The sequence below is a fragment of the Chrysemys picta genome, chromosome 9 (assembly GCF_011386835.1).
Source record: "Chrysemys picta bellii isolate R12L10 chromosome 9, ASM1138683v2, whole genome shotgun sequence".
Classification (NCBI taxonomy): Eukaryota; Metazoa; Chordata; order Testudines; family Emydidae; genus Chrysemys; species Chrysemys picta.
In genome coordinates, this window is record NC_088799.1 from 71,342,719 (window position 1) to 71,361,774 (window position 19,056).

The following is a 19,056-nucleotide window of genomic DNA, read 5'->3' on the forward strand; positions in this document are numbered from 1 at the left end:
ACAAAAATTGGGGGAGTGACAAAGAAGAGGACAGGTCACTGATACAGAGCAACCTGGATTGTTTAGTAAACTAGGCACAAGCAAACAATATGCATTTTAATACAGCTAAATGTAAATATATTATCTATGAACAAAGAACACAGGCCATACTTACAGGATGTGGGACTCTGAAAAAAGATTTTTTGGGAGGGAGATAATCAGCTGCATATGAGCTCCCTCTGTGATGCTGTGGCCAAAAGAGCTAATGCAATCCTGGGATGCATAAACAGGGCAATCTTGAGTCGAAGTAGAGAGGCTATTTTACCTGGTGTCCACAACTCAAGAATGAAGTTGTTAAATTGGAGAGAATTCAGAGAAGAGTCATGAGAACAATTAAAGGATTAGAAAACATGCCTTATAGCGATAGACTCAACGGGCTCAATTTATGTAGCTTCACAAAGAGAAGTTTAAGAGGTGACTTGATTAAAGTCTAAGCATCTACATGGGGAACAAATATTTCATAATGGGCTCTTCAATCTAGCAGAGAAAGGTAGAACATGATTCAATGGCTCGAAGCTGAAGCTAGACAAATTCAGACTGTAAATAAGGTGTACTTTTTTTAACAGTGATAGTAATTAACCAAAGGCCATGGCAGATTCTCCATCACTAACAATTTGTAAAACAAAATGGGATGTTTCTTCTAAAAGATCTGATCTAGGAATTATTTTGGAAAAACTCTATGGCCTGTGTTATACAGGAGGTCAGCTAGATGATTACAATGGTCCCTTCTGGCCTTGAAATCTGTAAATCTATGAAAGTGCTGTGTCTATGACTAAATGAGAATAGCAAATTCCTTTGGATACCAGCAGCAAATGACTTGCATAACTGCATATTTTCTTCGAATGTTCTTAGAAAAAAAGAGAACCTAACTTATTATGTGCTGCTAAAGTGATATAATCTAAAATAGTGCAACCTATTGAAAACCCATCTGAAGCAATTAGTAATGTATTCTTGCAGTGCCTGATCAATTGCAATTGCTACTGCACTTACAGGATAGGCGAAAATTTTTTACAACCTGCAAACAGTCTCTTAGGCAGGATAACAGTGTGTGTGATTTATTTAAGTCTATCTAGATGCCATTTGTTCTGCTAGATTCTGGTCCTTTATGCAAATGTAAAAACATAGTCTTTTTCTGAAACTCAGCCAGCACTTCTCCCATCTGTCCTCCCTACAGCCTTCTCTAAGCAAGCACCACAGGAAGTAACACACAGAATAGATGGAACTGCCTGCCTGTTAGAGTTCAGACACTTCAAACACTGTACAGTTGAAGCAGAGAGTCAGTTATAAAGTTTGAATGTGTTTTACAATGAATCACTTAGCTACTTATTGGAAGTTCTTGCCTACTGAGGCACATCCTAGAAACCTAGAAAAAATGGGCAGGAAAGGAGGGTTGGATGCTAGCCTCAGATGGTCAGTATAAGCTTTCTGAAAGGAAATCTCTATAAAATTTCTGTGCACAACACTAGACAAATTAAATCCTGCATTAGGAGAGTACAAGTAATGGCCTCAATCTTGCAACGAGTTCCATTGGAGCATATTCCTGTGCTTGTGTGGAGCTCACTGCAGGAACTGGGTCAAATATACTTACCTGGAAAAACGATTCCTATTTAACATTAGATAATTAGTTATCAAGGTGCTAACTACATAGATTTTTAATAATAGGCAATAGATTCAAATAATGATTTGTTTTGTTTTACCAAAAATGCACTGAGCATGGTCTTATATTAAAATGACTTTGTAACTGATTAATAATGTATTTTGCAATATTCTAATGAATTAGAATGCAACAATTTTGACTGTTTTTAACTCATCTGGAGAGGCGTAACGCTATCATTATTGTATATTAAAGGCAATCACATATATTGAATGCCTTTAACTGTATAAATATTGAGGAAAGCAGGTACTGCTGAAAAATCATCTGAAAGTCGTCATATTTCCAACCAGAATTAAGACTGCTTGAAGACCTGGCTATTAAGGACCTTAAGCAATTCAGATGAATTCTGAGTGTGAGATTTATGTTGGTTCATAGATAAATATGTAGAAATAATCTTCTCCACGTATCACAAATAAACTCTGCCCTCAAGCAGGCAGCAAGTAAGGCTTAGCTAAAATTATTAAAAAGTGAAATGTCAGTAAAGGGCTAGAAGCAGATAATGCCCTGGAAGTATTGTACAGCTTGTGGATGTTGCAAATATGTTGTTGTGTTTAAATCTAGAACAACATATCCACTTTGTTGCAGTATATTTACTACACAGTCACTTTGTTGCTTCTGCAGGCTGAGTCCATTGCACACACCAGGGGCTCTCCATCTCCCCATACCCGCCACATGCTCCGCGTGTACCAAACTCCCAACCTTTCTATTTGAGGGATTCCCTGCAACTCTCCACCCACCTCAATTAAAAGCAGCCTCAAAGCTACTCTAACTTGTGTTCAGACTGCCCATACTCCGTAAGAGCTGTGATCAGCTGAGAACAACAAGAGAGTATAGCAAGAGCAACGATGTCCTGGCTGCAACCTGACCTCAGACTCTGGGACATCTTCTGTGTTAAATGCTGCATTCGTGGTACAGAGGGAAGGGGTGTTATAGAACCACCCCAGCCCAGGGATCCCCCCTCCTGATGCCAGTGATATTCACCAGAATGTGGATGCATTCTGAGCCCTTTCCACTACTGGTGCAGTATAAAGGGGCCCAAGGGCAACAGAGAACATGTCCAATTATTCCCATTTCAGTAGGATTAAAATAAACATTTGCAGGTCTGATTTCACAGCCCTTATTCAGGCAAAAGTCTCACTAAAGTCAGTGTGAGCTGACATTGATTATGGAACTGCTAGACCAAGCCTACCTAAAATGTATTCTTTATACCATAAAAGGCATGTTGCTTTTTGCTCATGGTTCTGTTATCTTGATACTGATAGACTATTTTCTCCTCTTAAGAATAGTTCCATTATTTAACTAGGTTTAAAGGTTCAATTTACTAGGCATAATTCTGATCTCAATTTCTCAAACATAACAGGCATCTCCACTGTTATAAAGAAGGTAGTATGGTGTAGTTGGGAGGAGAATTTGGTCCACTGAACACTATGTGGTAGAACTGCTCTTTTTCTTTTTTAAAAACAGATACCACATTTGCTCCACATTGTTTCTTGGCTGGGACCAAGGAACAATGTGGGGTGTTCTGATGTGGATGCTCACATTGAAATTGTACTTTCATTACTCTTTTTAAAAAAACTGCAAGTTGTCCAGTAAGTTTGTTAGTTAATTCTCTTAAGAACTTTGCAATGCATAGTAACTGTACTGGCTGATTTCTACAGATACTAATATTCACATTGGTTTCCCTTTATTAACAAGGTTTTCATTCTTTCTGAATTCTTCAAAGCCTCTGTTTTATTTTTCTTGCTAAAGGCTAGGTTTTTATAACAAAGGCAATTCAGTAGCTCAGCCATTTTAGAGTCACCATTAATGTCATTCCCTCCTCATTTATTATTGGGTCTACTACCACTCCAGTATTTCTTTTTTTCCCCATGACACAGTTGTAAAAGCCCTTCTTGTTCCCCTTTAGCCAGCCTCAACTCATTCGGCTTCATTTTCTGCAGAAAAAATGTTAAGATGAATTAGATTTCCACCCAGCGCTGCAACATTGAGGATCATTTTAAATAAATCATTTTCCATTACCTATTTACTGTAAATCTACCTAAAACCAAAGTCAACAAATGAAGATCACAAATGAATCACAATAACACTTTCCTCCCAAAATATGCCAGACTTGTGATGACTTTTTAAAGTCAAAAGATTACTCTATTAACACCTCCAATGCCATGTGCTTCTGCATGCCCAAGGCTACGCTTTGTGAAGCCTTCCCATTATTTTTAATGAGCAGTTAGGACCTACACAGTGTACGTCCACAAGACCACAGAAGTGCCCCTTTGTTGCCTGTGCATCACAGATCCTAAGTGTGTGAGAAATTTAAAAGGAATGCTGCTGCTTTTTAACAGCTTTCCATAAAGACAAGTGATAATTTCCTCCCTTTGTCATTAGCTAGTATCCACTCCTCCACAAGTAATTCAGGCAGTAAGCTACTTAAAAAAAAAACTAAAATTAAGCAGTATTTTATTTTTATTAAATTGCTGGCAAGTACCAGTCTCAGTGTTTGTTAGATATCTAGCCAGCCAAATGATGCAATAGCCTGCATCCATTATGCATTCTTGCAGGAGGCGGCCAGTAAATCAGGATGCTTGCTGTGGAGAGAGACTGTCTAGTGAACTGTGCAGAGATATGCCCAAATCCTTCAGGGAGAGGGAACATTTTCAGCCTCTCATATGCTATTCCAATAGGTTTTAGGATTTAACTAGTTTTTGTTTTGAACTCTCCAGTTAAGGACACCCATATACAGAGAAACCTTCACTTGAGAGCCACATAACTTTATGTCAAACAATTATCTGTCTGCAATTGTCTCCTTGCAGTGACCATAAATCTTCCTCATCTATTTCCACACACTTACATTTTATTCTTTTATTCCCTATTCCACATCTGTCTGCATTTCAGCCCATCCCCTCTCATTGCCAGAGGAGAGAAAAGCTGGTATTTTCCAGTACTTTCTGATGTGTAATGTCAAATGCCCTGCTTGTTACAAGCAAATTGGCATTGTTAGGATGGCCTTTGAGAATAACTTAACTCCCCTCCTACCCCTCCCTCACAGGCCTACCTAATCATTAGAGAAACAATCTGATCAAGTCAGTTCAGTGGAGGGACTAGTCTTTCCTTCTTTGGAAGTATTCATCTATATCAGTCCTTTTATGTCCATTTTACAAGTCTATTTTGTTCTTTCAAATGCCTCACTGCTAGGGCTGCTGATCATATGCACTAAGCACATGTTAGAATGTGGACTGTTTACAAAATGTGTGTGTATATATGACCAAAAAAAAAAAAAGAAAGAAAGAAAGAAAGAAATACCTTCCTTCTTGACAAATAAAATTGCTATGAGTTGGAAACCTCTATAGTACACCTTCTGTTTACTGGGCCAGATCTTTAACTGATGTAAATCATTATAGCTCCATTGCCACCAGCCGAAGATCCAACCAATAATCTTGAAAGTTTTCTTGATGCATTTATGGGTCAAATTCTGATCTCAGATGCACAAAAGTAAATCTGGAGTAACTCCATTGACAGCAAATGAGTTATTCAAGCTTTACACTAATATAACAGAGAGTCAATGAACCTTCATTATGTCTTTTATAAAGGAAAAAAGTTCCCCTGGGCTGATTTTCCACTGCTCAAATCTAATTTGCAAGCAGTAAGAAAAATTTAGTCCATCGCAAGCTGTTATAAACATGCCTGTCATACTGTGATTGGTGAGCAAATGCCTTAGTGGTCTGAGAAGACTTTTGGCCAGTTGTATAAAAATCATATACAGGTTGGTGGACACTTAACACAGACATACATGCACATCATGTTATTTATCACGTAATACTGTGAACACATACATACATACACAGATCTTCACAAAGTGATAACATGATGTGCTTTAATGTAATCAAATAGGGGCATACGCTTAACATTTTAGGGCAAAAATGGTGCATCTCTAGGATGGCAATATAGGGTAATTCTGCATTTCAGTGATCTAGTGAAGACCAGCAAAGTTTGTGGACTGGTAGTGACATCAAAACACACAGTACTAAGGAAGAATAAAAGACACCCACCTTAAGAAGTTCATAATGCTGAATGCCATTCACTCCAATGTCAGGATCGATGGCAGAAGGGACAGAATAGCGGGAATTAATGGCTGTGTTCTCAGGGATGGAGATGTTAATGACTGTTGAGGGAAAAAGGGGAGCATTGTCATTGATATCCTCTATCAGGAATCTGATCTTGACCAGTCTGAAGACTTCATCAGGCAAAACTGCTACCTCCACCTCATAAAAGCAGCGGTTCTCACTAAAAATGCCAGAGCACAACTTCTCCCGGTCTATGCGGTTGGCAGTAGTGAATATCTCACCAGTGTTTTCCTCCACCCGGACTAATGGCACATCCCCAGTCTTATACACAAGCTTGAACTGAAGAGGTGATGTAAGGGGCACATCTGGGTCCAGTGTCAAGTTCAGATCCTTGAGCAAATTGCCAATCAGGACATTTTCCGGCAGTTCTTCCCTCACAGTATAATTCTTCTCTTGGGCACCGGACTGAAATACAATGCAGGCTAATAAGACTGCCAAGAGGTAGGTTCCAGACAGCAAGTCCATCTCCAGAATGGCTAATGAGTTCTCCTGAAGAACACCAAGAGTAGCTGGAAAAGAGGAAAGAAAGGAAGAGATTATTAAAAAGCCCTAAAGCAGTACACCAGCCAAATGGTGGAAATGCAAAAGCCAAGTGATTTGAGAATTGTTGCAAAACTAGGTCAATGAAATGCTATCTTTTACTGTGACCATTGTTACATAAAACGAGCAGCAATAAAGCAGATAATCCCTTATATCTGCTTTTTTTTGTTCCCACTTCATAAATGTTGAGTTCAGAATGTGAAGAATGGATCCTCCAAAAATATAAGGGTCCCCATGAGAGTGTGTTCTTCCCACTCTCCGCTCCCAAAGACAAACCCTCCTTTCCAGACCTCCCTCAGCCACATTGGTACTCATCTTTCTCTCACTCCCAACTCCTTGATCTTGTTCCCTAGTGAGGAACCCAAGTCAATCTCAGCTCACCCCAGCAGGTGGTTTGCAAGCAGGCGTCAGCTGTCTGCCACCTGCTGGGGTGGACTAATTCACTTCTGCATATGGACCTGCAGACCACAGAGCTGGGATACAAACTGTACTGCTCTTAATCCACCTCTGAATTTCGCACAACTAAAACTACATGACAGCTCTAAGCATTAAAATGTTCTATCGTCTAATATAGCAAAGAAAACTAATCAAAATGATGTCTGAAGAACTTCAGCCAACAACTGATGGAAAGTCCAACTACTAGCACAACACATAGCAATCAGTCCACTTCAGAACCAAGGAAGGACTTGATCCAAAACGTATTGAAGACAATGAAAACACTGCCACTCATTTCAGGAGTCTTTGGATCAGGCCCCAAAAGAGCAATAATCAAATCACACCAATGGTCCGTGTGCTTACCTGGGTGCTTCTCTTCACTGAACATTGCTTCAAATGTTTAAAGCTCTTATTATGACACAAATCTAGGACCAGTTGTCATGAACTAAACTACTACAGACCAGCAAGATGAGTTCCTAATGGGTTCAGTCCCACAAATGCTGAGAACCTTGTCAGATAATGTCCATTCTGGACACTTGCCATTGACTTCAATGGGAGTTGTGATTTTTTTCTTTGGTAGGTTAAGCAATGTTTTTTAGGGGTTGATCTCACCCTGTGATAAGTGGCTACTTTTATTATGCTGGAAAATCAGCAACAGGGCATTTTTCATTGTATTAAAATAATTCTAAATCAGGTCAATTTTGAGTCTAAACAACCAGCCAATGTTCCTTTCTCTTTAAATACTCTGACATTCAGTGAAACCTAGTTCATGGCATCAATACTAGAACAGGATATGTATGTGTTTCAGGGAGAAGGGAAAGAACATTTAATACCATTCTGCCTGTTTTCTGAGCTGCATACAAACTGTATGCTGTATATAGAAACACAGATGCCTGAAAACCCCAGACTTGTGGGGGAGGGAGAAAGGTGATTATCTTTAGTTTCAGTATGGGTGAATCCCTCCAGCAGAGTAAATTTCAGGAAAATTATAAAACGTTGAGGTCTCCAGTTGTGGAATATAATGTGACACTACATCAATGTACACAATCTTACCACTGTTGGTAGAAGAGTCTGCTTCTCTGCAGCTCCTGACCTCTGACATCTGGAACAGCCTTCCTATGGGCCAGACACTCCGCTGGCATCAATTTAAAATTAACTTGTGAAGTCAATGGAACTACTTCAATTTACAACAACTAACGATCTGGTCCTCTACATCCCCCTTACCGACTCAACTGCATCTCTTCTTAATGTTCATATATATAAAAAAAGATGTTTCTTTCCTTGCTCTCCTAATTTTATTCGCCCTCTGTTCTATATGATTTAATGCCATACATTTCATCCCAAAATGCTTTACTTGGAAGATACATCACAAAATAAGGACCTAATCATGCAAATCTTTACATACCCAAGAAGACATTACTCCCTATTAACTGCTTTGGGGCTACTCAATGAGTGAGGATTTGCATGATTGGATATTAAGTTCATGTTGCATGGCACTATATTATCTGCAGCATTCTGATAATTCAGTGTAAGGTTTAATGCAATAATACACAGGCATTCAGGAGTGAAGTAACAGTATGGTACAAGCAGACATTTTAAAAATCCATTAAAAAGAAGAACAGGAGTACTTGTGGCACCTTAGAGACTAACAAATTTATTAGAGCATAAGCTTTCGTGGACTACAGCCCACTTCTTCGGACGCATATGCATCTGAAGAAGTGGGCTGTAGTCCACGAAAGCTTATGCTCTAATAAATTTGTTAGTCTCTAAGGTGCCACAAGTACTCCTGTTCTTCTTTTTGCGGATACAGACTAACACGGCTGCTACTCTAAAAATCCATTGTTAGGGAATATTAATGCACTTTTAAATATATAATTAAGAAAGTTAGCAGCAGCTCTCAATGATCAATAACAGTAACCGTATTGTAGTATATGCATTTGATGACTGGATTCTGATAATACCATATAAATATACTTCTATGGATATTGTACTATTTTTATACCTGAGTATGTACTATATTAATGACAAGCTACCACCAAAAATCCTCACATCCTGTTAAAGGAAACACACACACACACAGCAATACGAAGAAATTACTTCATGAAATAAATGAGGTGCGTTTTTATTTTATTTTCACTATAGTTGTGATAAATACATTTATAACATTTCCTTCCAGAACAATAAGGAAAAATATATGCTGGCCACAAGGAAAAGCTAATATTTAAAATGCTGTCAAGGCCTCAGAATGGCATTATGTTCTTTAAATATTCTGGGTGTACTGGAGAGCACTGTAAACATCAGATATAGAAGAAAAACGGCAGTGAATATATACAGAACTGGTATCTGTGGGATAGTATTTTTAACCTTATTGGTTCATTTGTGAGCCCAGGGATTACAAAAGTAACTCAGGGCTTTACCTCTTGTGAATTATAGTCCCAGTGCTAAAATTGTTTGTGAAACCATGAGGATAAAATGACGCACAGATAATAATTATAATAAATATCAACATAAAAACAATGTATACATATACATACACCTCTACAGACCTGTGCATATATAGATTATACTGGAAAACCTTATAATTATTAAGGTAAAGCTGTTACTCTGTCCTTAACTCACCTAGCCATATCTCAACTCTAAATACAATATAAATTCTTACACCTTACATTACAAGCTTAAATGCTGTAAGTTAATAGTGGAGTTTCAACCTAAACTCAGAGGCTCTTAAATTTTGTTTATATTTTTCAATTTAAATTACAGCCAGATGATATATCTTACATTGTCTTCATTAACAATTTAATATACTTCTGGTAAGCACACAAACCATGACATCCATTAATAACAGTTGATGAATAGTACCTTGAATGTGAGACATGCACATTGGGCACTGTAGGTCTGATTCTGTTCTCTCTTCATTGTAAATCAAGATTAACTCCACTGCAGTCAGTAAGCCTGATTCTCTTTGTGCAATCATTTTCAGTAGTGCAAAGTAGGTATAAAAGGACACCATGCTGATTTGGTATTCCATTTGCACAGGTGTAAATTATACAAGTCGCAAGGCAGAGCTGGTCAGAAAACAGAATTTCCAGCCAATGGGAAATTCTGACATTTTGAAATTTGTTTTCATTCCGAATTGGGATGAAGAGTCAGAATTTCAACAACAAAAAAATTGTGGAATGAAAATTACTTAAAATTTTGATTTGGCAACATCAAAACAACCTTATCCCACATTTTGTTTAGATAATGTTAAAATGTTATAATATATACACATACATAAAGTATAATTATATATATACTTATATTAAAATTAATATAAAAGTCAAAAGTCAAAACAAAATAATACATTTTGATTTGGAATCATTTCACATTTATTTCTGTCAAATTTTATCAAAAGTACCATGTTCCAGCAAAACATTTTGATTTTGATGAACATCATTTTCAACACGGAACTTCCATCGCAAAATTTCCAACCAGCTTTACTGCAAGATCATGAAAAATCAGGGCCAGTGGAGTTACATGAATGTAAAATGAGTGTAAGTTAAATCACAATCATGCTTATGCATACCTTGGTATTTTGGTTAAGGAAGTAAGTTCCACCTCTTTGCAGTCACTTTTAGACCCTCCATCCTATACAAACTTGCTTCTGGTTTTTATTCTTATAAACTAAGCAAGTATATACATATATTGACTGGGGTTTGGAGTTTTCATGGAAAACTGCTTGCCCTGCAGGTTGAAAAAGTGACTGACGCTGGTTTACAATTCTTTAGCTGTGGAAACAGGGACTATTTTGAAGTGATATCTTTTTCCCCTTCCAAACCAATCGGCTTCAGTGTAGCCATGGTGCTTTAAGGGGCAAAAGTGACATAATTCAAATTCTCTCTTTAGATATATGGAGCAAGCAGCTCATGCCATGGGGCAGGAACTGCACTTAAAAACAACCTATTTATATAGTGATGGCTGTTCTCTGTCTGTCATTTGTGCTTGGACTGATGGGGGTGCTATGGCAACAGCAACAGAAAGAAAAAAGAAGGGGGAGGTGTTGTCTAGCAACAAAACAAAACAAAAGGTTTGCAAGACATTCAGGAAATCAGAATATCTCTAATAGAATAATACATGTAACAGTTCATTGGCTATTGTGCATATTTCCCCCATATATACAAAACTATAAAAATGGGAAAAACGGAAACTAAGAATATCAGCACAAAGAAGGAGACCAGAGAAATGGGAAATTGAGTTAGGCAGAGAGAAAGAGAGAGAGAGAGGGGGATATTAAGGGCAATTGCAGAAGTGGGACAAATGACTGATACTAAAATGGTGAAGATAAATTGATAATGTGTTAAGATAAAAAGGACAGAGAAAAATAAAAAATAATGTGGGGAGGGGAGAAAATCAGAGTCACTGTGGGGTGAGTGAGTTCTAGACGGTTGAGGCCCACTGGCAAAGCACATATTGCTGCTGTTAATACTCTGCTAGTACCATGACTAAACAGGAGACTTCTGACTCCATGGTTGCCAACGCAGCACCTTTTCATGAGCCCCGCCGACATTTTAGCAAGTAAAACAATGAAAAACAAAGTTGTTTATCAGAAGGTAACTTTAGCTTGTGAGAGGCTGGAAAGATGACTTAGGGCTGTGCCTGTCACCTGAGCTGTGATGGCAAATGCCCTATATGGGAGAGTGTGAGGAGGGGGAAGGTGAGGTGGCAATTACACACGCACTCTCATGTGTGAACTAAACAAATACAGTTGTTGTCCAATACACTAAACCCTCATGCTATAATTTAAGCCATATTACAATTTATCTTCAGTTTAATAGCTGTGGGCTTGGCATGTCTAATAGTTATGGACACCATACACTGACTGAGCTGCAATGCAGAAAATAAAGATTAAAAAATGTCATTGGAATTTGATTTTAATGCAGATCCAAATTTGGGCTCTTTTGAATTTAGGCCTTAACCTGCTCTCTTTGAAGTCAATACCAAATCTCCCATTACATGCAGTGCTAGTAAGACTGGGATCCCTTAATTCATAGAAGTCATAGTATTGATGCAGAAATGAAGCTGAATACCATATTCAGAGGACTAAGTAGCATTATCCCTGGATGTCTGAGTTCAGACTTGACTGGGAATAAATTAAATGAGCTTGAGTCTCTACTTAGGCACTAGTTAGCTGCAGTTCAAAGTGCTGTCAATCTACCCAGAAAGGCCCATGGCTTTTATTGGATGCAGGGCTGCACATAACAATACAGGAATATTATGTAGACGTTTGTAGCTAAAGTTTGTAGCGCTGAACTCCTTAGAAGGACAAGTTCAAAACACTATGTCAAACCACATAGATGTCTTGCATCTGAAGAAGTGAGGTTCTTACCCACGAAAGCTTATGCTCCCAATACTTCTGTTAGTCTCAAAGGTGCCACAGGACCCTCTGTTGCTTATGTCAAACCAATGTTTCTTATGGCAGAAGACCACTAATAGTATTTGCAAATGGCTGGTGACATGTACTCTTTCTGTCAGTCAGCAGTATGACCTGAACATGGTTTAACTTCTGATCAGTGCGAGCCAATTGTATCTATCTCAGTTCCCACAATCAGTTCTTTTTACTCTACGCCTTCTAAAATGCTGGGTCACAGTGCCATGTCATGTGTTCAAGACTTTGAATCTCTGAATCCTTCTGTTCAATGCTGACACTATTAACACCTGGTTATCAGCTTTATTCCATGGACATCAACTGCTACATTGTTAGGTAGTTGCAGGGTTTTTTTGCTAGAAATCAATAACTTGTGTAAAAACAATTATCTCTATTGTTCATCATCTCATAAATTATGTTTTATTTAAGAAACTGACTTGTTTTGATGAGTGAACATTTCAAAAAAGATACAGCCTTCACCTGCAGTTCTTATTTCAAATAACAGTTGGAAATCTGGGAAAGTGTTCCCCCCACTGGCTAAAAATTTTTCGTTTAGAGCTAAGAATCAAATTAATCTCACACCTTCTCAAATATTTACTCACTCCATTTAATTGAAGATTATTTTTCTGCATAATTCTCACTCTGTTACTATTCCAGGCCACAATCTTTTTGTTGCCATCAATACCCCATGAGTATCCACACAGCATATAGTGTATTCCATAGAGACGCTTGGGAAGAAAGACCTCCCTCTCTCAGAAAAACAGATCTGAGGAAGTTTCATGCCCAGAAGTATAAACTTAATGCTCTAAGAGTCTGATTTGCCAAGTTTCCTACCTATGTAACTCCATTGATTTGACTGGGGCTACATTACTCTTAATTTACACCACTGTAATAGAATGAGGCCCTACATTCTTATTACCATTGGAAAACACCAGTCACTATTCAAATGGGAATTCAGAGGAACAAGAGCAAGACTTGAGATTCTTCAGATGCATAAGGTTAGGCATGTGTTTAAAGTACTTTATTGATTCAAGGCCTTGGCTCATCCAGGAGCATTGTATTTCTAGGTTTTGAATGGCATAGCTCCTGTTCCTGTCAGAAGGGGAAAACCTCTCCTCACATTTACTAATAGGAGTGTAAGAAACAAGGGGTGATATCTAGTAGTTGCTAAAGTCACACAGTCAAAACTTGGAAAACAGCAAGGGGTTTCTTTTGCTAAATGATAGAGTTCCAAATTATTAATACTGACTTGCAACTGATGTGTACGGTGCTAGCTTCTGAGGAATTGCAACTTGTATTTATAAGATATAAAAATGAAACAGTCATAAACTAATGGGCAATGCTGCTCTGTAATCAACTATGCTCCATCCAGATGCATCTGGTAGGCTGGCCCAGTGGGTCCCCATAATTCTTTTTATTGTTCCACACTAATCCACATATAGCTGAAGTCCCCTTCCTGCTAAATCTACAGCTCCACATTTGGGAAAATGCTGAGAGCTAACACAACTGCAAATATTTCAAAAATGCTATGACTATCACTTATTTCGGAAAATCGTAATCACATGCTGCATTAACTTTTCCCATAAACTGGTAACACTGGGAAATAGAGGGCACTGCTATTAGCAATGAAACAGGTTTGCACCAGTGTTGAGAATTAGATATATGGAATGAGAACCGAAAGCATGGAGGAAAAGGTGAAGATCTCCCTGCTGATGAGATGTCTACTTCAATTTACTTAGGTAGAAGCACTGCAGTACATAAAAAAAAAAATCTATAATGCAGCTAAATGCTACAGCTCAATGTTCAGAATTGACACTGTAGCAACAATTAAAACAAAAGAAAAACAATGTTCAATGCATTGCACAAATAAAGAGTCAGAAAATGGCACCAGAAAAGTGGTAGGAAATTCTGTAATTCACCTCTAATCTAAAAATGTATTTTTGTGCCACCACATGATAATTTTTTCCTTCCACAAGCCCCCGGCAAGAGAATCTGACACTAAAATATGAAATGAACATACTTGAGTGTTAGACTTATTTCGAGTTAGAATATATGATTACACTTAAAAATGAAAGTAAAATTACATATCAGCAATTTGTCTCAATCCCTTGGCAATGGGTAGGGTCAAGATCACTTATGTTATAGCTAATGCATTTTGCATTAGCACATTGCATCCAGATAATATTAACCTTCATCACTGAATAGGTAGAAACCAGGTGTGTTAGTATCCACTAAACAATTCACTAGAAATTTCTGACTCTAGGATTGGGGGTGTTGCTTAGGAGCATAAATTATTTTGCTTAACTGGCTACTACCTACCTACTAGATAAAAGTCTGGTTAAAAGCATCCTGTCACTTCCCTGCAGAAATGGCAACTTTTCTTGCTTTCAGTGTGGAAACAATCCTTCGCTGGACATATTCCTGGTCCAAAAACCTGGTATGTTCTACTTGCACACTGTAGGGCGTGCCGTGCACGAAACATATTGTGCCTCTAAGAATGGATAACTGGTTCGCAGAACCTAACGAGTGTTGATGAGACAGCATTTTGTGGATGGACTATGGGGTTTCATGTCTATTTCTTGGACTTGCGTGCATTTTATAGAAAAGTTGGCAGGATTTTATTTGAAATTAGGCAGATTTGGGGCCTATCATAGCTGGGTCAGTTTGAGTAACTGGTTTTATTTGTTAGGGCTGAAATTTGGGGTATTCTGTCCTGTTTGGGACATACGTTTGTGTGTTGTGAGACAGAGCTGTTTTGTCCCTCAACTCTTAATGGTGATGACAATGAATTTATGGAGAACTCTGCCCAGATGATAAAAGACATGTGTGTTTGGTGAACAGTGCAAATATATTTTAGGCTCTGCTTGTCCATTGGGGCCCTGTATCCTAGACTGCCACATTACTGACTTGCAGTCTCTATTTTAATATTATTTTTAGCCTGGATTTGGGAAAGGTGAGAGAGCACTGAAGGAACACAGTTGGCTCTGATGTAGAAAGGGCAGGCTAATTCCTTAGGTCTATATTTCCCATTCATTTGTGAAAAGGACCTCTCAAAATTATGATTACCTGATGGACAGCTGAGCTGGCTGCTGAAGAGGAAACTGCATTTCTGGAACAGGTTTTAGTAACAGATTAAGTTCCTGTACGCACCCGGTGGGTTAGGGTTTGGCTGGGCCAGAGCTTTCAACAGCAAGCCCCAGTCTTACTGGAATAATAGCTCGCCACGCCTGTGGCTTCTCCTTAATGGGGAGCTATAGGCCACAGCCCTGTCAGATTATTCACTTCTAGAGGTCCAAATGCTGCCCTTTATTGCAGCTTGCTGGCCCTGAAAAGAGCTCCTCCATAGTGAATGTCCAGGCCTGTGAGTGGGAGTCTCCCTAGTGTGATGGCCCCTCATAAAGCACCCACTCTTCCATTTACATCCTCCCATAACTGGGGGCTAGCTGTCTGCTCCTCTCTCCACAACTTACAGCTTGAACGCAGCCCCAGGGGGCAGCTGGGCTTCTCTCCCCCTTTGCAGCGGGGAAGTGGAGGTGAACCTCCCCCCCCCTTTTGTTTTGTAGGGGAAGAGGGAAATCAGGGTATATCCATCCCATTACAGTTGCAAACAAACAACATAAAATAACCTCAGAGCCACTTTTTCTCTGAGATACTATGTTTCAAATCAGTATAATAACTACAAGCCATGGGCCTGGTTGGCTCTCCAGTGGGAAGGGGTTATGGGCAAGACAAAAATCTGCAATGTTTCTTTCACAGATTTTCCTCCTCGCTGTTACACTGGTTGAGGTGGGAGGGATAGGTTGTCCCTAAGGAAATTATGTGTGGGACCCACAATCCCACAGATCCAAGAGAATGCTCTGGAAGCCAGAGTCACCTGGAGAGTGAACTTTTGCTTGCCACAAGGCCTTTGGGGAACAGGCAGGGTAAAGTAGGGTAAAGGTGCATCCCTCACCTCTACTTTCACCTTCTATGTCCCAATCCCATGTGAGAACTCCACAAGTGCTGCGGAAGAGAAAATGTTGCCATGGAGATAGCTGACTTCCCTTCCTGCCAAGGAGCTGGGCAAGCCATTCAGAGGGTTTCCCCTCCATGCTCAGCGCTTGCAGGCTCTAGCTGCCCCCTTATAATTAGTACTGAAATCCAGAGGATAACAACTATCTATTTCATAGTTTCAGTGCCTGAGTATACCCTGAAAAGTAGCCCTTGTGCAGTTTTTTGGACAAACAGCACTGAGAAATCCACCACATCAGAGTACATGCAGTACATACAGGGTCCATCCTGATACTAAATGGATTACAGGAAGAAAAAGCCAGGGGCACACTTTCATAGACATGTACGGTGGGGGGTTAGCACAGACCTCCCATTGATTTTAATGGGAGTCAAACAGCTAAAACACTTTGAAAATTTAGGGGCCAGAGTATTAAAGGGACCATATTTGGTACTGCAGTTTATGGCACCCCCTATGTACTACTACAGATTTTCTGAAAAATAACCGACTCCTCAGTGCCTGGCTGCTGGAAAAGGCCTGTGTCTTTCAATTCTGTAGCATGTAAAATTTCTTTAAAAAACATACATACGCAAAACAGTTATATTTTATACTTCTCCAAAAAGTGAGCACAAGAAACAGGCAAAAATATAAAAATAAAAAAACACCCTCCAGTCATTTTGATTTGTAACCAGGCAAAACAGACAAGAAATAAAAGACTGCCCTTTCTGACAACAGCTCTTCCTGTTGTCCCCAGGGTGAATTATGGGTTAAGAAATTATTGGGTTTTTGTTTTGTTTTTTGCCTTCCTGTCTAACCAAAATCTCCATCTATGCCCAAATAAATGTGTTAGTCTTTAAGGTGCCACCGGACTCCTTCTTGTTTTTGTGGATACAGACTAACGCGGCTACCCCCTGATACTTGACATCTAGGGTGACGATACTCCCTTTTCCCCCAGAAATTTCATGCAGAAAAAGATCCCCCCCACACACACACACACATACATCTTTGTCATTCTTTCTTTTGGAAAATCTTGTTAAGACAAGAATTAGATGTTCTTTATATTTATATTCTGTAATTATAGCTGAAATCACAAAATCTGGTAAATTCTCCTTCATTGTATAGTGTTCCTTCCCAGCGAGAAAAAGGAGAGAACATTTGCTCTCCTGGGATGAAGTCTTAGGATTCGTGCATTAGATTTCAATTTCCAGCCTCCTAATCAGAGCTTTAAGAAGTTTTCTAGCTGCATTCTTTTTTTAATCCCCTCCTTTTAAATTATGTCTATTTCCAATGAATCTTATTCCTGTCTATCCCAGGATAACATCTATCCCTTTACATACCTCACTACCTTGCAGGATTCCTTCGCAGAAGTTAACATACTGGTAAGCCAACCTGTCAGAATAGGACACAAGAATGAAAATCAGGGAAGGGAAGGTTGGTGAACCTTAGCTAGATATCCTCCCCTAACACACACACAAATGGTCAACATGGCTACCTAAAATAGGATTAGGAGATTACAGTTATAAGACAGTTAGAAAAATAAATTTTAATATTTGCTTCTGTTTCTAATCTTCTTAAGACTGACTCAAATATGATACATTTTGTGCCATTTTCTACCCTATTTCCAGTTTTGTCAGGCTGGTGGATTAAGGGCCCAATCCTACAAACCCTTACACACTGAAGTAGTCCTTACTCATGCAAATAGTTCCATTGACAACAACGGAATTGCCTAGGCTAGCCCAGGACCCTAATATTGTGCCCTTTTATTTTCTTTTATAGTTTATTCCATGAGAAGTAGAATAGTTCAGACAATTTTACATTCATCCTTGTGAGCGCTTCCACAGAAAGAAAAAAAAATGTTTCACACACAACCCATTTCCCCTAAAAAACAAGTTTACAAAGTGCACAAACAGTCAAATAACACTGACTGAGTCAACGGGGGATACTTTAGGTAAGAGCTTGAAACGTTTTGCCATTTGCTAACAGAGGAATCGTCTCCAAATTTTAATAATTTTTCTGCTAGTTTTTACATGAGCTTTAATGTAACTTAAATGAAAAGGTAACTCAAACTAGTAGGTATTTGTCAAAGGCCTAATACATAATGATCCCAGTAAGAATTATCTCTCTTCTCCTTGGCTCATGATTCCTAAAACTCAGTCCTATAAAACAATCCAATTCTACAGTCTGAGCCTCTCACTTCCCTGTGTTTAGTCATTCGCCTCAAAAATGTGGCCAATTTGCCACTCTTCACACTTGTCCTAACATATTTACATATGTGGTGCTTGTAGAATATGTTACACGCTATGTAGTTTGAACCCAATCTTGCAAGCACTTAAAGGAAAAACTATTCACTATCATGAGTAGCTCTGTTGAGTGCAAGTACTATACCCAGTAACAAGTGCCTGCAGAATCAGTTTCTTAATTTCTTTCTGAATGTGTACAAATGCTGTCATCAGTAAAGCATGTTGTGAATTTTTGTTCAATCAGTTCTACTGAAATACAAAGTCCATTGTAAGTGCAATGGAACCATTTAATTATACAGCAGATTCCTCTAACCAAAGTGGCATAACAACAATAAAATACTCAATAACAAAGAAATGATGGCATGCAGTGCACTGTTTTTTTCAATGAGATATAAAGCCAGAAGCTGATCATTTTGCATTTTTTTTTAAAGGTGCCCTGGCACTTTTCACATGAATAGGCATGTTAGTAACAATATCCTGCCCAAATTCCAGGTACTCACGATCTGCCCTACCTACATTCCTTCATCTCATAGTTTCAGTTGGATAAATTATTCTTTGCTCACTTACATAAAACCACTTTAGTACAGTATTACCTGAACATTATTTCAGTGGTGTGAGAAGCAATCCCTATACTTATA

General features: G+C 38.8%; 1 protein-coding gene across 7 annotated transcripts in view; it reads right to left on the bottom strand.

Annotated features, from left to right (window-relative positions):
• Nucleotides 1-19,056, bottom strand: part of PCDH11X (protocadherin 11 X-linked) — a 1,048,566-nt gene that overhangs the window by 943,340 nt on the left and 86,170 nt on the right. For all 7 annotated transcript variants that reach the window (XM_005288308.5, XM_065556488.1, XM_042853322.2 and 4 more), the window contains one exon: nt 5,737-6,320. In XM_005288308.5, the coding sequence (XP_005288365.2) occupies nt 5,737-6,276 (540 nt within the window). In that variant the 5' untranslated portion in view covers nt 6,277-6,320. The remainder of the gene's footprint in view (nt 1-5,736; nt 6,321-19,056) is intronic.